Source organism: Pagrus pagrus, assembly GCF_965226575.1.
Source record: "Pagrus pagrus genome assembly, chromosome: 18".
Lineage (NCBI taxonomy): Eukaryota > Metazoa > Chordata > Actinopteri > Spariformes > Sparidae > Pagrus > Pagrus pagrus.
Genome location: NC_140202.1, coordinates 18,446,378 through 18,471,234, shown reverse-complemented (window position 1 = coordinate 18,471,234; position 24,857 = coordinate 18,446,378). Strand labels below are relative to the sequence as shown.

The 24,857-nt window shown below is 43.8% G+C and overlaps 1 protein-coding gene across 1 annotated transcript in view; it reads left to right on the top strand.

The window, feature by feature from the left end:
* cdin1 (CDAN1 interacting nuclease 1) overlaps window positions 1-22,003 on the top strand; it is a 60,155-nt gene extending 38,152 nt beyond the window's left edge. The window contains exon 12 of the mRNA XM_084381591.1: window positions 20,453-22,003. Coding sequence (XP_084237717.1) covers window positions 20,453-20,609 — 157 coding nt within the window. The 3' untranslated portion in view covers window positions 20,610-22,003. The remainder of the gene's footprint in view (window positions 1-20,452) is intronic.
* The last annotated feature ends 2,854 nt before the right edge of the window (window positions 22,004-24,857 follow it).

Here is a 24,857-nt window from a genome sequence, read left to right as displayed (position 1 = left end):
TGATGAGGTGTCTTTGCAGGGTGTTAATGTTGCAGAGTTTTTGTTTACTTAATATGCATGGAAAATTCTAGTTGGAGCTTAATTCCCTCTGTTTTCCGAGAGCGCAAATATCTGTTTTCCTGGTAAAGCGAGAGCCCCTCTGACATTGCCTTCCTCCTATTTATAGTTATGGATACCCCATGCAGTGCAGGAACGTGGCCCCTTTTATTGTTTCCTTTGTTATGACATCCTCTCGTAGAATATTCCACAGCTAGAAAAATAGCTATCCATAATGGTGGTTCCTTTAGGGCTTTGCAAGTGTTTGTTTTAGGGCACATCAGCACACAGAAGTGCAATGCCGGCCCCCAAAGCACAAGCAACTTGGAATATTAATGGCAAATGACAAGTCGGCTCTGATGCTTCAAGGATTTCATGCTTTTAAGGATGCACATTTGGGTGCATTGTTTAAGGCGTCTGGAGTGTAATCCACGCTCTCAGGTCTCCGGCAGCCTCAGGATTTAGCTCTGGTTAAGCCTCCATGTCTCCTATTTATTTTTGTAGGGTTGTATGTGTGCATTATCCAAATTTGTCATTTACCATTGAGTGTGAGAGCAGCTTTGACACGGCCGCGCTGTGTGTATAAACGAGGAGCGGGACAGCACGCGGCACCCCAGCGATACGTATCCCTCCTCCTGTCTTTCTGCTCGCCTGTGACACGGCGAGATGGAGAAGAGAGCCTCGAGTGAAATGAGGTGCAAGCATGTCTACTCGGCGAATTCCTGTTTTGCTATGGAACTTTTTAAAAGATTAACGTACATCTTTTGTCAGCTTTCACGATGTATGTCGTCAGACTTACAGAGACGCACTTTTTTTTTCTCCCCCCTCATTTTCTCTGTCTCGCTGTCTCTTTCCCCTTTCTGTTTTTTTCCCCCCTCTAAAGTGACCTTCTGGGTTTCATTCCAGGAAGAAGTCAGCAGCATTTGTCAAAAGCACAGAGTAGAGTGGGCAAGGATTAGTGTGGCTGCTTTTAAAACTCAATCTAACAGGAGAATTTCGATGGCTGCCTGACCCTCAAAAGGCATTCTGCTCCACATTGCACCCAATGTGATGTAAAGCCGTAGTAACATTACTGCAGTAATGTTCAAAAGCTACTGAAAGAAATATAATTATACAAAATCCTGTTATCATACAAAGGTTGCGCTCTTATTTTGCTGAACCTATCACGAAGGCTAAAGGTAGTTTAAGAGGATTTTTATAAAGGCATTCTCTTCACGCATACATACTCCTTTAAGCTCAGCAGACATAAAGCTACAGCACAAATATTTAATGCTTTCAAGGACCTTTGCTTCATGAGGCCTTTTAAGTATTTCATTTCATGCACCTCCACAGCTGCTTCAAAAGCGTCTTAAGGCCGGCCAGCTAAAGGGCTTAATTGTGTCTAACCTCTCTGTAGAGGAGGATGAGGGGAAGCCAGGAGTCATCACATGATTCCTCCAGTGTCCTCCCAAGGCCTGCGGAGAGCACTGGACCGTGAGTCCTGTGGCCTGTCACAGGAAATAAATGTGACCAAGAAAAATAGCAGTTTCTTTACTGGTACAAAATTCCCAATTGAATGGACACAATTTGGTCTTTTGTTCGTCTATCAACCGATCCGGTCCTGGCATTTTGTTTGAAGGCATGGCATTTGGTAGAGAGGAAGGGGGGTTTTATTCTACCATGGTTCACATACATGGAGGAGGAATGCATATTTTAGTTCTGGACATGCGATTTCATGACATGGTTTAACAGCTTTTTGGGCAGATTACAGTTTCCTTATTTGTTTGTTTTTTCCTAATTTATTTGTTTTTTCAGCCATTATAAGGTTTAGGTGCGACAGATCTTCATTGACTGATCTTGTTGTGCCTAAACAAACTAAATAAACAAACTCTCTTTGGTTTCATGACTAAATGGACTGAATAAACAAACTGACCTTAAAGGACAACACAATATCATACTGTTTCACTTTGTTTATATCTGGCGGACCCTGCCACCTTTCTAGCTTCAAACAGTGTTCTGGGGACCTTATTTTCCTCTGAGAACAGCTTGTTTATTCAGTTACAGTTTCTTTGATTACCTCATTATTATCATAAATATTATAAATCTGAGTTTGGATTTCTTCTCCAAAACTACATTATGTTCCTCTAATAAATTACATCATTAAAGCTTGATACTTGGTGTCCGTTTGTCAATACAATATTGTCACAGAAAATATTGTGACACTATGTTGTATACATAGCTCGATGTATGGTAAAGGTCACTCATTCTTAATAGTTACATACTTCAAGATTTAATTGAACCTTTTAAGAACTACTTCGGGGTCTAATCGGTTGTATTTTACATCCTGCAAATGAATGGTTTATTTTAGCCAGTCTATCTCTCTGCATTGTCTGGTGTATTTCTGTGCACAAAAACGGTAAACGCTCTTTCTATTTACAACCAAGAATAAATAGAATATTTTTTTTACCAAATGACAGCCAAGGAAACAATGCTTCATATTTCTGCCTTTGTGTTTAAAGAGCAGCTCTGTGTGTACCAGATAATGTGCTGGTACTCGTGGTCTGCCGAGGCCCATCAGTCACTGTGTGGAGCTGGTCGCTTGTGATAAGTGGTTCCTTATAGATAATCTAGACAGTAGGCTTCTTTTTATAGGCCCACTGTCCCTCACGTAACCTTGTTTTTTTGTTTTTTTTTCCTTTTTTACCACCCATGCTTTTCTTCTCTGTGATTTCACCTTCTTGTTTACCCTCTCTGCCTTCCTGTTAAATTATTTTTCTCATCTTGGTAATGCTAATCTCGGACAAATATATCACCGTCAGAAATATAATCCCTTATAAAAGATAGACACACACTTGGAGTACATACACTTGCGTTTGCGGTACTGTTGTTTTCAGTATTGAGTGCTATCCTGGCTCGGTATGACCTCTTTGTGTATTGATCAAAGAAAGACCCTAATAAAAAGCTTTTGGTGATTCATGCCACGAACAAAGCCTTGGATATCTTGAACCAAGACAGCGATGCAGTAAATAAGACGACATTTTCGAGAATAACAGAGAGATTTTCAACAATTCGCATCAGCTTCTGTATCCGTTCCACAATAAATGACGTCAAAAGCTGTTCTGAATTTCCACCCATCATTCTACATTTAGTTAAGAAGGGACTTCAGTTCTTTTTCCATTCACCGTCTGACCTCATTCATCTCCCCGAACAACACTGATGTATGGTTCGAATTGTTTGTTTCACTATGTAAGACCTATATCTGATTGTACCTCATGGCAATCACTTTTGATTGATGTACCATAAATAACCGAATTTAAATACCAGATGAAGACGTATTTTGTTTTTGTGAACTTTGCTTTATATTTCAGCATTAATTCACTTCATTGCCTCGTTGCCAGAAACGCTGAAAGAGATACAAGCACATCTGAGTCTTTCCTCACCGGCCTGGCATTTGTTAAAGAGCTTCGTCAGGACCCCTCTCTTCCCCCCCATCTTTGTTCCCAGGCAGCCCCTCTCCCTTCTCCCGTCTCTGGTTTGAGTTTCACGTCTCGCGGCGGTCTGATTGCCTGATAGCTTAAACATCTCTGCCTGCCTATCCCTTAGTGGGAGTGTGTAATCAAAGACACATGAGGAGCCTGTGTCCAAGTGCTGACCTTCTGATTTTGCTCATCAATTCTGAGGGTTAATGTGCAAGATCTATCAGGTCAACAGATTTGTCTCCGCGTGCTCTGTCAGGTCTGTAAATGATTAGGGAAAAAAATGCATTTGGCCACTGAACCCTATTAAAACTTCTCAGAATAAATGTGCACTCGATATGACTGCTAATATGTTCTTTCCACTCTCTTGTGTTAATAATGCTAATATGTTTTTTTTCTCTCTCTATTATGTGTTTTAAATGAGCGCCATAAACCAAACCTATGTGACAAGGGCCAAAGGAGTTAACAGGGTAACGATATGATCCAAATTCCAACTCTCTCCGCTGTCGATGTAACGTTTCATCATAGGCGGGAAGTTGAAACAACGATACCCAATCCTTTTCCTCTGGACTGATGCGAGATAACAGAGGTATACATTTCTGAACAAGTGAAATATAAACTCTGCGCAGAGTTTGGGGCTTTGAGCCGGCCCCTTTGTACGGCCGCCACGGAGATGTCCGGTAAATCTATTTCTCATTTTGAGTGATATCTCTATCAGCTGGCACGTTCGCACCATGAATCTTCCCCCCCCCCCCATGTTAAACCCGGAATCTGTCTCTTCAATGACGGCTGTGTGTTTTAAAATGACCACTCTTGTTTTTTGTAATGGGCGTCTGTGTGTCATGGAGGTTACAAGTGAAAGGGCAGAATAGAGCCGTCTGGCGAAAGGCCTCTGATAGAAAGTGCCACTTCAATTTGAGCGCAGCTGCAGCCGAGCTGGGGCTGGCTCACTGTCCGGCCAGACACGTCACATTCTCTTCTCCTGGACTGGGAATGGATGTGAAAACTATTAACTTTCAGACAGAGTTTTGGCTTGACAAGTTCTGATGCCTTCCCTTTATTCATTGCTGATCTTGTCAGGAATGCACACTGACAAAGACAGTCTCTAACACCATTTACATTTTGTTTATTTAAGTTTGCTGACTTCTTGAAGCCCTTTTTTAAAAAAAAACTTGGGCTTCAGTTCAGTTTTACAACAAAGTAATGACTGTAATATACTCTATTATTACATATTTATCATGTCATACACCATTTAACGACATCTCACTTTACTTTTTGTATTGCTTTTCCATTGGAGAGGTCATCCGAATACACACTGCACCTCTCCTAATTTGGTGATGAGGGGGTTTAACAGTTTGAGGAACTCTATCCTCGGAGCTGCTGACAGTCCTCAGCCCCCCTGAGTCTCTGCTAAGGATGTAGCTCGCGGTTAGAGAAAAACTGGCTCTGTCTTAAATATTAGTCGTGGTTTGGATAAGAAAAGGGATAAATTCTCTGAATAATGATCTCGAAACTTTTAGCTTCAGCTGTCCGCCTGAAACAAAACACGCTCCAGTGAGACTTTGAACTACTCTTCTTTTTTTTCCCCCCTTAGCCGTTTTGTTTTCAAATTGTAGCGCTGAGTTCATGGGAAACTCGCTCCGAGGTTACCTGCGCCCCTGCAAAGCGATGGAAAAAAAGCATTACGGCCGCAGGAATGTTTTTGCAGTTAGTTGAAATATTACTAACCTTGTCAAACGTCATTTTGAATGAGAAAGTAAACATATTTTAATCAGGGTTTTAAAGGCAGAGCTTTTCAAACTGCGACTCTAGGAGAAAGGGGTCAGCTAATTGCGACGTTTGATGTCATGTTTGGTCTCTCTCTCCGTTTTGATGCGACTGCCTGGAAGCATGCTCGCTCTCTCGCTCCACACACACTTCATCACGCACACACACACACTCAAATGAGAAACTACTGAAAGGTCTTAGAGTTCTCGATGCCGTAATCTTCGTAAAGTCTTTGCTCCTACTTCCTGTCAGCCCTCCTCTCAACTTCAACCTCCAACCTCTCCCTGTATGCATCACTGGAGCACAGACCTGACAACGGTGAAATTTATTCAGAATTTGGTGTACGAATGTGTAGGGGAATGCCGGTGTGCGGAGATTAACGTGTGTCAGTCCTCAGTAGATGATCCATCTTTCAGTTTCCCTTCTTGGACCAAAGCTCTCCCACCAACCTACAACAGGTTAATCCTCCAAACACACAGTCCCAAATCTCTTTGGTTCTCATAATTACTGTTTTAACAGCAGCAGTGGGGGGGTAAGAGGGATATACATTGTAAATTATGTTTGACAAGGTGGGGTTAGTGGTTTTGTCGTGGCTTGTCTTTAGTTATTACTCACACTTCCTCCTGCCATAGATAAGGTCTGCTGGTGAACATACCAAGGTGAGCGCTGGCGCAGGGCCCTTATCGCCAGCATTGATTTAGGGCAAGAACTCAGTGACAGAGGTCATTGTGCAGTAAAGCTATCCATCATTTAGGTTTGATTTCTGCTCAGACCTGTCTCCAAGTTGTCTACACGTAGGCGAGTCACAAAGAGTAGAGGCCACAGGAGGGGTGAGTGGACGGTGTATAGAGGAGCTCTGGGTAATGCTGACTGTGTGTGGAGCTGCAATTTTTGATAACGATTTAATTGTTTCAGTCATTTTTAAACCAAATATTTCAAACACTTATAAATGTGAGGATTTGTTGCTTTTCTGTGCCTTTTATGATAGCACAGTAAATGAAGATTCTTTCAAAGGCACTTTAAACTGCATTTCATAGACTAAATGATGGGCAGATGCACCTATAATGAAAGTAATCGTTTGTTACAGCCCTGGTGTTAAGAGATGAGAAGAATTAAACATTTTAAGCCTGTGATAACAGGTTGAGAACGATGTTTAGATGTAATTTAGAGTCATAGTAACAGTGTAAACTTAATGATCCTTTAATTATTGCATGGAACCCACAAACTATTTGTTTAACATTCAGAGCTTTGACATGCTTATAAAAAAGAAGCCTTGATATTTTTCCACCAGTAGCAGATTGCCCGTCTTTCCACAGTTTATTTTGCAGCTCCCAGTAATTCTCCACGCGTCCCAGACATTTTCTGAGGATGTGTTTGAGACGCTCACATTTTCCCCCGATTTAAAATTCAAGGTATTTCTCAGCCTGTGGTAAATAAATTTACAATCATAAACACAGTTTTCCCCCTTTGCAGAGGTATTTTTTCAGATGTCTGAAGATGGGTATTTATTGCTGTTAATGTTGTTCATGGCCTTCGTGGCTAGACTTGTAACCTTTGGCTTAAATCCTCTATTTATCCTGGCGTCAAAATTGGGGAAGCTCATACTTTCAAATATGCTATGAGTCATATTATTGATTTGTCGTGAAGATTATTTATTGCTCTTTTTCCCCCACTAACTTCTGCAAAAGTTGGAAGCCGTCGGAGATTCTCCTGGAGTGATTACATGTAAATGGCTGTAAACTGGCTGTGCTGAGTCCTGAGGGTAAAGGTACTCCTGTAGTGTCTGAAGGTCTCTTTAGTTATGCTGGAATAGCTAGCTGCGGTGGTGGTGCTGCTTACTCCAACCTAGCAGGGGATAACTTAAGCAGCTAATTACACTTCAGTCTGTAATCAAATCCATGTCAGGTTGTCTGAGAACCTGGATTTGTGTGGTGGATTTCGGTTAAATACAGGGGCAGCTTAAAACATTTTATGGTTCTCTCCTCAAATTAAAGTTTTTTTCCACAATCCGCTCTAAAATGTGTCATATCCCATTACACAAATTTGGATATGGTAAATTAGCGAGGAGAGTGCTTACGCTATGAATATGTTGACTGTGCTGTGTGCAGAGGGTTCGCTTGCTGGGGGTTGGGGGTGTCTTTAACTCTAAAAAGTTGTCTTGAATTTTCTCCCCCTCGCTAGATGATGTGTTTTTGCAATTCAAATATTTGCTCATTCTCCTCTCCATTGCAAAGCTCCCTTTGAAGCGGAAGAGTTCTATCAGGACCAATGACAGTGTGAGTGTGCAGCGTGACAGCGCAAGAGGCAGTGCTGGACTATTTCTAACTGCATATTTAAATAGCAAGGAAATCCAAAATCAAAAATGTATGCAAATGATGGCATGTTTTGCATGCTGATATTTTTATGATTCGGGGCTTGCATATTCAGGTGGTGCTCAGTACGTGCCTAGCTTTAGCAACATTAATCAGAATTACTTCATGTCTTCGCCACATCCTTGATCTCCTTCTAAACAAACATTTCTGGGGGTGGAAGGCCTGCAATTTGGCAGATTTACTTTTAGGCTTTGCGTAATGTTTTTCATGACTGTTTTAAGTGGAAGGACATACTTAAGGCCTTAGGCTTCCTGGGAATGTGTGTAACCCAGAAACTCTCCATACACGCCTCTTAAGATGATTTTTCTCTAGTGCACATTATGGAATACCTAGCTACCTAATCTCCTTTACATTCATCACAGATACATACATCAGGCTTCTTCGTGTTACGTGGGAAAGCCTCTTTGCACTTAAATGAGGATTTTAGCTTCATTATAAAGAGCATTTGCACCACGAGGACGCGTGTGTGTGGGTGCTTTGGTGAATGTACATGTCGCTGTTTATGCAATGAGCAACATATCAAGACAAAAGCCTTCGAAATGGGCTTGAGGCCTGTCTGCGCTCCTTAAGGTATGGAAAATACTGTATAAAATAATTAATTGAATTGTCATTTGTATGAGCAGCCCTTGCTCTCTGCACCCTATAATTCCAACCTCTTTCTCCCCCTTCCCCTCGCCACATTTTTTCCCTTCTTTTTTTTTCTAAACAGCAATTAATCTCATTTTTAGTCCAATTTCCAGCCCTCTGCTGGAGTCAGAGCGAGTCCCCTGTTTTGTTCCTATTTGGCTTGGTTCCTCTGCATAGTCATTAAGGGCCCAATTAATGTCACCCTTTAGCTGAAGAGTGCTCATTTTTATTGGGGAGCTGACAGTCACCGCCATGAGTGCCGCAGTGTAATATGCATTAATTGCCCCGTAACACTGGTAATTACCAGTTCTTCAAGCCTCTCAGTAAACTGTCATGCCCAGACACGACTGCTTTGAAATAGATTACTCATTAGGGGGACCTGCCCTGTTTTCCAATGGGGGCTCGCTGGGTTGGCATAAAGATGAAAAAAATCTGGTGCTTGAACAAATAGTTGCCAAGAGCAATTTCCTATTACAACTTCCCGGTGACGGCTTTTCTCTCCCTTTCTTTTTTTTTCTCTCCTCAGATGGCATTCCAGCCGTCACTTGAGGTAAAGATCAGAAGTAGAGTTAGATGTCCATCACAGATCTTTGCTGATAGTAGTTGGGTTGTCTCTCCCTTCCCACTTGGACTGAATGAAATCGTGCCTTGGGATTTCACCATTCGGCATATAGCCTTGGTTTTAACTGAATTCGCCTGCGTTTTTTGTAATTTGTTTGCATTCTTGCCTTTGTTCAACACGGCCCTGAATGAAGCTAGTGTACAAGTGCTGCATTGTCAGCGTCGTTGCTTAATGTGGGGCATTTCAAGGCCTCTGTGCATAAGATCAAGGCCAAGTTCTTGTTCAAATATTGATGCTAACTTTGCTCGGGTCTTGTGTTTGCAAACTGTGGAATCTCTGTTTCAAACATTAGCTTGTGCTTCACGCTTCCCGAAACGTGTCCTGCGTACCTCGAGAGAAAGAAATTGATAGTGAATGCAAATAAATGGATTTAAAGAAACGGTTAGAGGACAAAGGCGAGGGATGTAGAGTGGGTGTCACCGCTGCTCGGCGATAAGATATTATAAAGGAGAGACCAAATCAAACAATTTCAGCTATCGCACATCCTCTGCACTGAAAGGTGTTGGCCTGTTTAGTCACGCTAGGAACAATATTTAGATTTCACCACAGCTTTGTAAACGCTCCTAGTGTGCGCTGGGCCGATTCCTCTCTGGTCCCTGTTCTTTCTTTCTCTCTCTTTTTTTTTTCACTTCTCAAAAGCACTTTTGTGTCATTACCCATTTACCATAGCAAGGAGAAGAACAGAATGTGAAGACCAGGGAAAATCTTGCATGCGCGCGCACACACGCACGGAAAACACACACATGCATGCACACACAGAGCTCCTCAGAGGTGCTGCTTTTGTTTTATCTCCCTTATAGCACCTGCTTCAGGCAATCTGCTCCCACTCGTCTCAAATGAATTTTGTCACGGCCTTTCAGATTCTCAGCCGGCGATGTGCTAATGAAAGGAGATAGTACAATTTGAACTGACCAGGTAGCAGCCAGCAGTGCACAGCTGAGAGCAAAGGATGGGGACACACCCCTCCTTGAAACAAAAGACAAGTCAAGCGTCCGCTGATATACCCATTACCCTTCTCATTAATACCCTGCAGACCTCGCCGCGTGAGTGTGTACGTCCGTGTGTGCTTGTGCGTGCGTTTTATCTGTTTGTGTTGGTCGAGCACTTATCGAATTGTTTATGACAGGCCTAATTGGGCTAATTGAAGACATTAAGATTACCTGTCAGCTGTGTGTATCCAGACTCCCTTTCTGTCTGACAACTCCTGACAAGTGAGGGACCCCGTAGCATCCGTCATGATGGAGCATTCCCAGGCCGTAATAGGGACAATAGGGGCCACTCTAATTTGATGTGGACAGCCTCAGCTACGCGTATCACCCTCCCTCTGAGTGTGTGTGTGTGTTTGGTTGTGTGTGTGTGTGTTAAGTATAAGTGAGAGTTGGGGGCTCTGTGCATGGCCAGGCTAATGGAGTCCCCTTTGGCAATGTGACAAAGCGATGAGGCAGTCTGAGGGGAAAAGTGAAAAGGGGTCTTCAAGTGTTTAAGGACATGAGAGGGAAGGTGCTCGGGGGTGACGGCCTTCACGGATTGAGTGACAAGAGAGGAGCGCTGACATCTGTGTGTCCGTGTGGTTGTGGACGATCCCCAGCGCTGGTTTATCAGAGATAAAGACCAAAGAGAAGAAGACCAAAATGTGACCAAACTGTAACCAAATTTGGTTTTTGACCCTTTTTTTGCATGCGTGTGGGCTCACAGTTCACAGCAGTGACAACTATTTAATAAGAAATGTCGCAAACACCAACAGAAATGTTTCCTAGTTATTTAATTTTCTCCTTCTCTGATTTTCTCAAGGTGCAGATAGCTTCCCAGATCTTAAGCAGAGCCCAGTCCTATCTTCTTCGGCTTAAGGAATGTGCCTCTGCATATCTGTATCAAGCCACCCTCCTCCTTTTTCCTCCCCACTCTCCTCTCCCGTGTGGGCATTGTGTGGGGCTTTGCAGTGTCATCGCTATGACAGATCAACGCTGTCAGCCCAGGAGATCCCTCTGTTTGTTTGTTCTCCTCCAAAAGGGGTTAAACTGTCAAGTTGACAACTCACAAGACCCTTAGACTCTGCACTGCTGCCTCTCCCCGTCTCTCTCTCTATCCCTCCCTCTCTCTCACTCTCTCTCGCTCTCCCTCCCCCCTGGTCCACCTTCATCCCCAAACGAGTGAAAATCAATACCAGATTGCCTGAGGACCACTGTTTGGTGTGGGCCTGACCCCTAGATGTCCCCCACTCTGCTTCTTTCATTACATGTAGCCCAGTATTTAACTTCCATCCTGATCCCTCGCCTAATTAGTTTCGATAAGCTCTGAGTCTCCCTCCCTCTCTCTCTCTCTCTCTGTCTTTCTCTCTCTCTCCCTCTCTCGTGCACGTGCACAGACGCACAGGCAGCGCAAACACACATGGACATTTTGCTTTCTTGCCCCTTTGAAGGGGACATTCTGGGCTGGAAGTAATAAAAAGACAAATCCCAACATGCACGCAGAAGCCCTCAGCGATTCTTGAACCAGGATTATTGTTTTGTTTGCATAGCAAATTTTTAGAAACTACAATGAAATTAGATTTGCACCCCAGATCATCAGTGAAAACACCAGGGGATATCCTGTGTTGTCCAAAGCTAATGGGGCTCTGTGGTGGGCCTGTTAGCGAAGCTACACCCTCGCTGCTGTGGTTTTCCACTAGGCCTCCTCCTCATTTAATTGTCCAGTCACAGACAAAGTAGCCATTGATGTTATGTAGAATATTTTTAAGAATTCCTATTACTAAAGCTGGTAAATAATTGATTAGCACAAACACAGATAAGAGTCTCAGTGATTGGTCCGCTGGAGGTCTATGTCTGTGTGTGTTTTTATGTACCACCCACATGTCCAGGTGCCGCCACTGCGCCGGCTGGCCCGTCGACCACTGACAAGCCCCAACGACATGTCGGCCCCCCTGCTCTGCTCCCCTCCCAAGGGCTAAAATTACCCTCAGGAATGTAAACAGACTGCCGAGTAAGCACACGGCTTTCTGTGGCCCTTCGCCTGCGTCCGTCTCCAAACTCACCCCCCCAAATCTGGGACAGTTCCATTTTGGACTCAGAGGCCAAGGTTGATGGCGAGGATACCTCGACCTGGCCTCGGCTGTTCTCTGTTCAGGACTAATGCAGTGTTTCTGTGTCATCGCCTTATTTGGGAAAACGGCAAATGGTTCAATGCAACAGCTGAAAGAGAAATATCTTGATTTTTCCTCTTTCTCCTCATTTCTCCTTTTCATTGTAGCAGACAGATGGGCATTCACACCAATTCATTAGGTGTGTGGGGTAGCTGTAAGCGCTGGAGTCTGGGTAAAGAAGTTCACTGGGCCGGGTGCTGACATGTTGATTTAGTGGTGGTAACACGACTGCACTTCCAAAGGTGCTGACTTGGACGAAAGCCAGGCCTCTTTTTCTCCCAGGGAGACATTAGAGGCCACACTCTAATTTTGGGGCAGGGGTCTAGTCATGGATGCAGAGGCCAGGAGGCCTTACACAACAAACATTCACACCTGCCTTTCCACGGCTAACTTTTGATTCAGTCCTCACTGAAGTGGCAGCAGGTTTTAAGAAGTAAAACTTACTCCAAAACCCAAAGATATTCAGTTTGATATGATAAAAAAACATAAAACAAACAAAAACAGAGAAAAGCAGGAAATCTCCATATGTGAGAGGCTGAAAACAGAATGTTCTGTCATTTTGGGGGGGAAAACAATTGATTATCAATTAATGATTTATCAAAATATTTGCCAATTATTTTCCTGTCAATCAATTTATCGATTAGTTCACTAATTGTTGCATCTCTGAGCCTTTAACTCCCAACAGCCTTAAGCTCCCCCACCATCACTGCACTATGGTCTGCAGTCTTTATCTCCCACTGACGAATTATCACTCTCTCTGACCTCAGTCTCCCTCACAACCTCCTATCACCTCGGCCACCTTCTCACATTAACCTAAATCTTATCACCTCACACGCACATAATCAGACAGACTCAACCGATTGATAACTTAGCTAACACGTGATTACGTGAATGAGCACACAGCTTACTAAGCATCGGCCTTATTGTTATTTTGACAAGCACATAAGCGAGACATTGAAAGCACTGCCTCGCACGGCCATTTGGTCCTGGTTAGGATCTGTTTGTAGGATATCATGCTTCCCAAACATCCTCCAGCCAAAGGGAGGAGTCTCAATCAGTGTTTGGAACTCGTTAAGTCCCTTAACTGAGCATGTCGCCGACCACATTAGCAACACATATCTGAGGGACGAGTGTGCGTCGTGTGTGTAATGTGTGCTGGTGCCCTGTCAGATCTACGGCGTTACGGTCCAACGCGCTTCGACACACTCTGGTCTGTTTTGGATGTGGAGCGAAACCAAACAAGGTGTGGTCTGGCTTCAGCTTTGTCTGTTTAGTGTTCAGAAGTTGGTCCAAACAGAATCGAGGACACAGCGATGCAGTGAAACAACCTCCTGGTGACAGCTCTGTGATGACACCAGAACAATCAGTATTAAAGTTAGTTTGAGTCATGGAACAAATTATACTTCAGACAATAACTTTCAGTGCATTGTTCCTCTTCTATAAACAGTTCTGCTTTTAAATCCAGCCCGTGTAACATGAATGTAATAGTAAGAAAGCTCTGTCTCTGTGTTCCTCTGGCTGTGTGAGGGTTAACATTCAGACGGTCAGAGCTCACCTGATCTTTTCCTCGGATATCGACTCCCCATCCTCTATAATGACCCTCTACATCATGAAAATGGCTTGATCTCTTCAGTTATGACACACTGAGTGGGTATTCATTAACACTTGATGCTGATTTTATTAAATTCTATTATGGCAATGGCTGCAAATGGTGTCTCCTGTGCAAGCACTGTACTGAAACCATGAGTAGGCAATAATCTTGTCTGCGAGTGTGTAAATACGTTGTGAACGCATGCACTGCACAGGATTGAGATGACCTTCATTATATCTGATGTGGGACTTAAAAATAACAGAAGAAAAAAAAAACGTCTCGAAGGCTTTTGCTGTTTTCAGATGAGGCCTATTAGTCTCCAAAGCCAAACACTGGCCGTAGTGCTAATTCTGGAGATCTGTCCAGAGAGTCCCTCTGGCCTTTGATGAGTCCCCATGTCTCCAAGTTCTGCTCTGAGACAGGAAGCTCCCCGCGGTGGCGGGCGTGCAGGCTGGGGGCTGTGAGCCTGTGCAGACAGAGAGGACTACAGCGTCAGGGGGATACATGCTCCTTTAACCTGTTATTGTGAACTCCCAGCAGTCCTGGCCGATAATTGCCACCTGTCTCTGGGGGAAACACAGTCAAAGGCAGGCGGAGGGACAGCCATTTTGTGTCTGCCGCTGCTCCTCGCCCCGCGAAGCCCTGGTCCAAGCCCTGCCCTTAACCCTGGCGGCTAATGTGTTTTCAATTTAGGATGATCCCCCACTACAGGCACGGCCTTAATCAACAACAGTTTGTACTGTAACCCTATCTGCCCTTGTGAGGGCAGCGTCAGCCTGACCGGGCGCCTGCAGACCTGCAGAGGAACAGTGTTATGTGTGCGTATGTCGGGATGATATCATGTTTATATGTGAGGTCACAGGATGTGTGCCTGATACTGTTTGTCTTCAACATTTTGTTATGCTATTGAAACAAACACACAAGAAGCAGCGGAGTCTCACACAAGCGAGGTGCACATGATGCTGCGAGTCACTTTGCAAAACAAACGCACACATTTAATGATGAATGTGTACAAAAACAATGAAAGTTGACGCTCTATTTTTTAAACACACAGTATGAGGTTTCTGCCGCTGAGTGGTGATTCAATCAAAGAATAAAAAGATGGTCAACGTTTACTTGCTAACTTACAATAGACGGCTGTACAATACAAACCATAGTAAACAATAGCGAGCAGTGTCTCCCACACATACTTGACAGAAGACAATGTGATTGTATTTGATTTTGTTAGTAGCACTACCAAGTTAAGACCTCCTCGTGGAGATAGTAAAGGTGATGCGCCGCACGATAAAGCGTGTCACAGTGTTCGTGAGCTGCAGGTAGGTGATGTTGAGTTGACTAATTTCGTAGCAGGTCAGAGAGCCGAGGACGTGCCCGGCCGCGAAGGTTACAGTGGTTGCCGTGGTTACCAGATAAAGGACTGGAATCCTCCGGTCTCTGTTCTGGTATCTCGCATCAGTGGGCGTAAATTAGCTCCTAGTGCAACATACAGCTCACAGCACACTGACTCGACCTGACCTCCCACACCCTCCATACTCACACATTACACCTCCACACCTCTATGTTAAACCTAACACTAACTACACTACACAAACATACAGACACATAAAACACTCTCTCCACCTCCGACAGTGACAAACACGAGCCACGTCCGCGTCACGTTCCATTTCCATACCCCGTCGACAGAAAACATAAAAACGTCGGGGAGAATTACACCAGGCGGAAGATGTTTTTATTTTTTATTGCCCTCTGTTCCACCTTAATTACGATGCTTGTGCAGGTTTGGGGCAATCCATTTAACATACGACCGCGTGCCTTTGTGTTTTTGTTCTACATACCTGAGCAGAATTGAACTTTTCCTCGACCACGAAGACAAAGAGGGAGGTTGAGAGAGAAAAGGAGGTGTTCTATTCTTAGCTCTCGCCGTGCTAATAACTCGTCTGTGGGAGGTTAACGCTTCCATTCAGCTCCTGTTATGTCTGGACAGGTGGATGTATAGTTCGTAGCGAGGCATTATTTACCGCCCCGTTCGTGGACGACCCTCCAGGTGGTGTCAGCCTTTAAATATCCTATTTGTGTGCATGGAAGCTCGTGTTATCAGGGCGTCTTCATCATCAGGCGGGCTGACGTGCTGCAAACAGCGACTGCGAGGCCATTAAATTACACAAGCTGGATGTACAGTGATCAGCTGCTGGGGCATATCACCTGGCGTGCAGGCTCTGGGTCATTGCCCCCCCCCCCCCCCTCCTCGGAAACTCACATACAAACACTAACACATCATATAACCATCATCTGACCCTGTGAATGAACTCCTAGAGGCAGCTGCCTATAGCTTGGACCAGGCATGTACTCAATGTAATTTCTTTACATTTGTAGTTTCTGTTTAGGTTTTCAAATGACGATTTTATTTTATGGCATCATCAGCCCCCAAAAAATGGGCGTATGTGTTAGAGCCTTTATCGTTTTTTTGTTATTTTTGTTATATAAATGTTACAGGTGGAGCAAGCGGTTCTGGAGAAAGTCAGTTGATTGTTGAGTCTAGCTCCCAGGTCGTAAAATATCAATGCTTTGGGTCGGTGTCCTCGTCAGAGCCAGTGTTGAGATTTGACGAACAGGGAATGAGACTTCAACCATCAGCTATCATGCCAAAAAAAAAGCTGCACAGCATTTGAATGCACAGAATTCCAATGTCAACGTTGTGAATGAAGTTTTGAACTATTCGGTACAGCCCTTGCATTGACTGACATATATTTTACCTCTGTCTTCTGCTATGTACATAGTTCTTCTGTGTCCAGCAGAGACTTTTATTCCCACTATACATCTCACCTCAATCACTCTCAATGCGTTCTGTCTTCGAAGACGTTGAGCAGGTTCCATACCTGCGTTTCAGAGAGCAGAGAAAAGACTGACTAAAGCTAATGTTTGGCAGCGCTTTAGCGAGCCTACCTCATGACCTGATGTATGGATGCTGAAGACAAAGAGGTCTTTGTGGGGAGACCTCAGAGACAGAGAGTTCACCTTCAGGTAGAGGCTTACGCTGTCTAAATCATTGCCAGGGCGTTTGTTTTAAAACGGGTCTGCGCGGTGTGTAAAATGACGTGACAGTGTTTTAAAGCGTAAATTCATCTTGATTTTATTGATAATTCATCATGTCGTGTAATGTGTTTTGGCAGAAGTGCTCGGCCCAAGTTTTAGCGAAGCTTTTTCTCACCAAATGTGGCGGATCAAATTAGACCTGATCGGTAGAAATGTTAAACGACACGTTTTTTTTTTCCCTCATGGGGTGGGGTTCCCAGAAAATGAGAAGTGCATAAATAAAATCATGAGAGCAAGTTTGCACATTCTTTTAAAGGTGCAGTTTGTAATTTACCGTACGTAGCTTATGCAGTTCATATTTTTTCGAGTGCTCTGTTCATGTATGGGATGTGCATTTTCAGATTTAATTCAGCTCTGTGTGAGGCTCGGCTCCACTGACTCGCTGTGTTTATGTGCAGTCAGACACTAATAACACTCCCTCTTCTCCATTCGAGCGTTTTTGTTCCTGAGTGCCTTTGCTCTCATTAAGCTGCCGTAGTAAGCTGCTTGGCACCTGCTTTAAACGCGACCACCACCCGCTCATTAACACTAACGAAAGCGTGGCTGGCAGCCGCGATCCACGCCCAGGCTCGTCAAGTGGCCCCTTTTGCTGAAATTAGCTACATTTCACAAACAATTTCCCCAACTCGTTACACAGTTAGGTGTTTATTGGAAGATGGCTGACTCTCACTCTCTTAGAGGTGGTGTTTGTAATAAGCACACGCCAGGTCAAGACGAGCCAGCCCACATAATAAGCCATAATTTGCGTACAGAGTTGAAACTTCCATTCACTTCATCAGGCGCTATAACACCAAACTTCAGAGGCACTGTATAGGGGTTTATAGGGCATCACATACTGTATATTTATAATTGCTCTTTATAGTGTCTGGGTGCTGCTTGGAAGTTTTTCTAAATCCCCCTTTCACACTGGATAAAAAAAAACTACTTGCATCCACTAACATCTGGCTTTTGTCTTTAATGTGAATATGTACAGTACCATTTGGGATTGACTTCCAGGTTAAATGGCTCTGCAGTAGGCACGAGTATTAATATTTATCCAGTTCCGATCGGCTGAGATGAAAACACCCATGCGTTGAAGTTAAGACCACTGGCTTGTTCATATTTTTAAATCCGTCTCCGTTCAAGCAGCACTTGAACATCATTCAGGCAGCAAAAAATGTTTAAAAAGTGACCACCTTTGCCTTGTCAGTGGCTTCCTTGTCAATACCAGAGCCTTACCAGCATGTGCAACTCTCAACAGGGATCAGAAAGAAGCGAGATGTCTCGCTCCTTCAACTGCCATCATGAGTTCCGCAACAAAAACGTGTCTAATTGAGAGTATTAGTGATTAAGACTTTTTTAAAACAAAATAAACGTCTTCAGGATTTAGTCTGATTTGCTGCTTTCTACTTTTCCCTGTTTCTGCGTTATGGTCGTGATGAAGAACATAAGGTACTAGAAATGTCCATAGAGATGTGCAAGGAGTGAATCGCCTATTTTTAGCACGTTTATCCGCGTTATAAAACCTGCGTGTGCATACAAATTTTGGTGTAAAAGTGGTATGAGTCTCATACTGTTGCCTTCAGGCTCAGTTGTGGCCCCCTGATCGTTCCCTTCCCTCTCTGTGTTACTGTTTGTGTTCCCAGTCTCAGGTTTTTACCTCAAGGTCCCTGTAGTATTAACTTGTATTAATTCTGAGTAGGATTCAAAGTCCATTTATTTTCTTTACAGTATGGAGAGGCCTTGGTGACACGGCTCCCCTGTGTTTATAATTTTGCTTGTTTCAATTTGTGCTCGGCCTCCCCTGACAGACCCGGGACATGATGTATCGTGCGCCGCTGCCTTATCTGTTGATGTACAGGTTTAACCTTTCCAGAAGGTTGCCTTTCTCCACTCTGCACAGACCGCTTTTCTCCCCTTTTCAGCCTCACCTCCCCATCCAGAGCACAGGAAATGCATACGGCACGGCGGCTGAATAAAAAGAAGAGCGTAACCCCATTTCCAAAGTCATCTAATGTAAATGTTTAGGTTTTGTTTCCATAACATTTCCATATTAAGAGTTGGCGACCACGCAGCAGCAGCAGCAGCAGCAGCAGCAGTAGCAGCGGCAGCGGTGGACCATGGAAACGAAGAGTTTGGGGGAGCTTGAGCTTTGTGCGGCGCTGAGAGGCTGAGCTATGTGTGTGACATTGCGGTGAACTTTCGGTGTGCATCTGTGGGCTTTCTCCGGGGCTGTTAGCTTTGGCCTGTTTGCTCATAGATACAGCACCGTAAATCACACACTGTAAAATGTAGAATGCAGGGGATGGGGTGCAGAAGCATGTACTGCTGCAAGGGCCTCTCAGAGGGGATGGACGTACAGTCACATATTATTTCGTGCATGCATCTGTCCCCTCGCAGGTACTGTATGTAGAACATGCACTGCCTCAAGGCCCAGTCAACACAGTCTTACATAGCTGTGAACTTGCATTCAGAATTTATGTGTTGAAATACCTTGTCGAAGTTGTAAGGTCACTTTTACTCGGCTCATAAATTCCAACCATACAGAAGACGAAAGATTCCCATAATTATTATTAAAATAACACCATCGGGTGTTTGAGAACGTATTTCAATATGAAGTGATTGATCACAGGTTCAAGGTTTTATGCACTTTACCTTGGAGCTGAACTTCTGTTGCTCTCCGTGGCCCTTTGGCTAGCTTCCTGTCTGGGTCTCCAGAGGCCCCCACAACATTGTTAACTGTCTGAGGATAGAGTGTCTGGGACTGGAGCACTGTCAGCCCCCTGAATCTGGTCTTGCATGTGGGGGCTGACGTGCTCTCCGTTCAGAGTTCAACTGTGACATGTCTTTATGCATGGCAGCTAATGTTCAAAGAATAGGTATGATCTATATGAGGCAGAGAGGGGCCACCGGTGGCTCTTTGGGGCATAATAAAAAGCATGAAAGATGATTTATTGCCTTTGTGAGGAGAAGTAGTAGTGAAATAACGTCGCACATTTCCCGGAGAAGAACTCTTCCATTTTAATTGTTTCTGCACCTTTCAGCAGAGCTTCAGGTGTACAGTAGCTGCAGTGTCTATAGAGAGAACAAAAGATAGAAGTAAGGGTTTAAAAAAAAAAGAAAAAAAACACCTTGTGTTTAAACAGTCTGAACTTGACTACTCAGTTGCCTGGCAAGTCATTATTTATAGTAACAACGGCGCTCGCCAACTAAGGCAAAGTTGCTCTGGCTTTCAAAGTGAATGAAACAGCTGGACACAGTTGGATTGGCTAACATTAACCGCCAGATGCAGCGTGTTTAAGTCTCAGACTTTGTGTTGAACTCTGCTGTGTGCCAAAGGCTTCCGATGACAGGATGCGGAGGCCTCGGTGCAGAGCTTTGTTATTGAACAGATTATTGTTATTTCACTGCCATTGTAATGTGATCGAGTGTGTATCACCCTGTCAGAAAGATCTTAATCTTCCCGGTGACTTTTTTTTTGTTTGATTCAGCACAAGTTTCCTGGATGGCGATCAAAGGAAAATACCTAAGCGACCTTATCTCTTATAGATCAATCTCTCTAACGTCCCATCTTTCTGTCTCTTCACTTGGTTATTCCTGCTGTTTTCTGTTATGCCTTCCTAATCCAAAGTCAACGGCCGTAAGCATTTTGCAGATATGGATATAAAAGCAGCAGTATAACTCATACATAGCTTCTTCAGAACTCTCTGAGATGACAGCAGTGCTTTTCCAACAAAAGACCAGCTTTGTTTCTTTTGTTTGGCTCCGCAGGTTTGGTCCAGGCCTTGTGATCTACTGGTACGGTTTCATAGGAGAGCTCGACTGCCAGAGAGACAGAGGTATCCTGCTCAAAGACTGCTTCCCGACAGACATTGTCACCCTGTGCCACTCCGCCCAGCAGGACAAACTGCAGCAAGAGCCAGAATAAAGACAAAGAGTGAGAAAAGATGAGGAGTGGAGCTGAAAAACTAAAGATGGAAGGATGAATGGAAGGAAAGAGGAGGCGGGAAAGGATAGGAACTCGGGTGGATGCCGAGATCCGGAAGCAATTATGCTTTCCTGCAGTGTGAGACTCTGTCCTGAACTCCACCTGACCCTCTGTGTCTGTCTGTCTTACCCTGTCTTCCTCCCTCTCTCTCTTCCACTGCCCCAAAGCAACCACATGTAAACATACACCACCGTCCTGTATATCTGACAGCACAGGGTCAGATTCATACCTGAGTGCAAAAACACCGTCTTGGAGACTTTCCTGGTTGTGTTCAAGCTCCTGGCCCTTGGATGGCCTCTCAGGGTGAGAGCCGGGGCCAAAGCGGGACATATGGCCCTTCCTTATCACACCCAAAGCCCTGGCCTTTGTCACTCCTTCCTCACTCCTTCCTCCTCTGCTCCATCGGCAGATAAGAGAGGTGCGGTCCGGGGGCTGGGTGGACGCCTGACTCTCACCTGCGTCACTCGGTGCCCTCTCAGTCATTTTGCAGGGGGGTAAACAGGATCATTTTCTGATTAAAGCTGCTCTCACTCTGACCTTTTTCACATTGCATTGTCAAATCTGTTGAGGATCGAGGTTGAAGCTAGGGTCACACCATAAATACATTTCATCACAGGAGGATTGTCAACATTTTCTATCTGCTTTTTAGTGTGAAGTGTCTTAATTGACTATAAGTAATTAAAAATCTCAAGGACAGTTCTGAGGACAGTTTTTCTCACAGCTCCCACTAACCTCAAGTGCCAACAAGTTTGATGACATTACACAACAGGTGTCTCTGTTTTCCTCTCTGTTGAATATTGGTATGGTGAAATAATGTTCATCACATTAGGCCATTAATGGTTTATCATGAAATCTACAAACACTGGGATATTAGAAAAAATGACACAAACTGAATATCTTGGGGTTGTGGACAAAACTTTGGGTTGTGGACAAAACAAGACATTAGGAACTCATCTTGGGCTTTGGGAAGCTCATTTTAGACCAAACAACTAATCCATTAGTCGAGAAAATAATCAGCAGTTTAATCAACGCTGAAAATAATCATTAACACTGATCAAAGTGTGTATTGAATGTGTGCTGTAAGCTGTGTAAGCTTACTTTTGCTCAACCGGTCAGCCCAGTGGCCTGAAGTTACAGTACAGTGTTTATATGTTTATATTTCACCTCAATGTGTGTACTATAAGATTGTGAAGAAAGAAAAAAGAAAAAAAAACATTCAGTCCTTGTCATGTTCTGTCCCACATTTTATGCTGCGGTCATTTAAAGGAAAATATTGTTTTCCCAATGTAATTTTTTTTTGTGTTTATCATTAATAAATACGTTTTGAGAAATGATTTTGAATATGTTCTTGAGTCATGAATATAAACAGCACAAACTTTACACGTGCAGTATAGACTTCTTAAAGTGCCTACAGGTACGCATAAACACCTGATTTCCATGTAAAGCTGTGTGACTGCCCAGCAGTTGTCTGTTGCACATCTTTACAACCGCACTACCTTTTATGAGCAGACACCAATGGAAGAAACACAGCCCGGCTAGGGGAACCACACAAGTGAACATAAAGTTGAGTGATGCCTTTAGAGGCAGATATGCACTGCCTATAGGGGGTCCTTGTCGTGTCTTCTTTATGGCACAAAAAACGATAAGAGGAAAGAAAGTGAAAGGGTGGAGATCCTGCCATCACCTCAGAGAATGCTTCTAATAATAAAAAGGGAATTATTTTACACGTGTAAAGTAGGGAATATGTGTCCTAATATCACAGATGTTTTAGTACAGAGGCCTCGTAGCTGACCATCAGCACCAGTGGTGGAAAAGTATTCAGATACTTTACTTAAGTTAGGGTACTAATAACACTTTGTGAAAATACTCCACAAGTAAAAGCTGCAATATCCGCCTCTGAGATGTAGTGGCGTAGAAGTATAAAGTTGTACAAAAGCAAAAATACAGTAAATACAAGTAGAGTACAAGTAAAAGTACTTTTGTTATATTCCACATCTTTACAGAGACCTGTCTACACCACATCATCGCGGATCAAGCTGTTGTACTCAACAGGTGGACTGTGTTCCAGGCCGACTACAGTGAGGACTCTGTGTTTACAACATTGATGCTTGGTGCTCACACGCAGTCAAAGCGGATGGTCTGTTTTTCCAGATGTCGAACTTTTAATGTGAAGATGCCGACCATATCACCGTCGCTATTTTGCTGCTGCTCTTTAGATTTACCATGATGCAAATTCAAGAGATGCACTGCTGTGTGAAACCAATCAGATGGAGTTGTGGGTGGGATATTGAAGAGACCGCAGAGAGAAAAGGAGCCGCATCAGAGCCAAAGTAACGCATTTTATTTTATCGGCAATCTGACAAGAAAATTCACTGAATATCGTTGGTAACATACTAAATATTTGATGCATTCCCCAGTCTTTACTTACCTGCTGACCGGCAGAAGAATTAACCAAGGCAGAGTTCAGGCGAGAGATGAATCTGAGTGAAATGATCTTCTCCTTGTCTTCACTCGTCATTCCCAAACCTGACCCACTCCAGTTCTGTTACTGACGAGAACTCCCCCATACAGAATAAAAATAAGCGTTTCTATGTTTGTTCTGCACAGTTATGCACCGCTCACACAGTTAGAGAGATATGGTATGTGGGGGTTAAATACCACTAAAGTGTTGCTTGATTTGTTACCCTTAAACCTCTAACCCTCAGCCGGCTCCCATCTAGGCCTTGATCCCTCCATGAGGAGGCCAGTGGGTCACGGCGAGGTCGCCAGGCGGCCATGGCTTCCTCTGTCAGGCCCCCCCTGCTCCATGTGGTACAAAACAACTGTCCCCATGTGTCCAGTTAAACTCGGACCTATTGCCTGGCCATGGAATGCTTAGACATCAGTTTATGGCTCCTGTTGGACACAAAAACAGAGCTATTTTACTCAGGCAGGGGGAAAAAAAATCTCCGTTGAATAAGAACAGAAAAAATGGAAAACAGCAGATTCAGTTCCTCTCAAGTTTCAAGCCTTCCTGCCATTGTTTTCCAAGATGGCTGTCGCACAAAAGAGGAGCCAGGGTCAACTCCTATAAATTAGGTTCTGCACACAATGCAAACTAAATACAGCTTTTTTAAAATCAACTTCAAAGGCGGGGGCTGACACCGGCGTCAGCTGACAGTATTTCCATGATGTGAGAGCAAATATAGAAGGAAAACCTCCATCTGATGATTTTTTAGGAGCCAGACATCTTTATTTTGTGTTTTCCTTGCCCTTGTCTCTCACCTCTTTTTAGATTCATTGTTCTTGTCACAACAATGGGGCATTCGAGTGCTCTCCAAATAAGGCCAGTTTGGAGAGGTCGTTTCCTGGGGCCTGGAACGCCAGTGTTCTGGAGAAACTTGATCCTCAAGAGGCATCCAGTGAACACAACAGTCAACGTACAGTATTTTTTCATCAAAGAACATCTTTTGGCTCGCAATGATATACGAGGATTACTGATAATCAATTTTGTATGAAGGAGAAAAAATTGAAAGCACATTATGAATCATGTTTTTCCAGTTACAAAAATTGCCAAGAGACTACATGCTAAACGATTTAGTTACACATTTTATTCAGTATTGTAATATTGGTTACAATTCTTAAATCTGTGTCTCCCATGTGTCAGATTAGTTTGATGCAGTTCACAGCATCATCCACTCTGTCTGGCCCGGGCCCGCAGGCTATTGGAAGTCCACTATCCACTCAGATGTACATCTTGGCCCAATCTCTTCCACATCCTGCTGTTTTATGCCTCTTCCGCCAAGCTGCTAGATAGACCACTGAGACACAGAGAATGAGAAAGAAGGACAGAACCAGAGACAGACTGATGGGTAGGTTCTATCCCTCCAGCAGACCACCAAACGGACTTCCTCCACGCTCCTGCGTTATTTATGTGAAGAGAGCTCTGGCCTGTTTCTGCCCCAGGCAGCATAGTGCTTTTAGTAGGGATCCTCTCAGCCTCCCTCAGCCAGCAAGACATCACATGGTGGAAATAAATAAAAGTTCTCCTGGAAGAGTCAGAGCAGCCAGTTTGAAATTAAAAAAGGATTTTTTTTTTTTTTTTTTAGAGGAGCTTGAATAGCAGCACTGGGAAAAAAGCAGCCTCGCTGCCCTGAGCTGAAGCAGATACAAGAGGAGATTTCATTTTTATTTTTAGGAAGCGCTGCC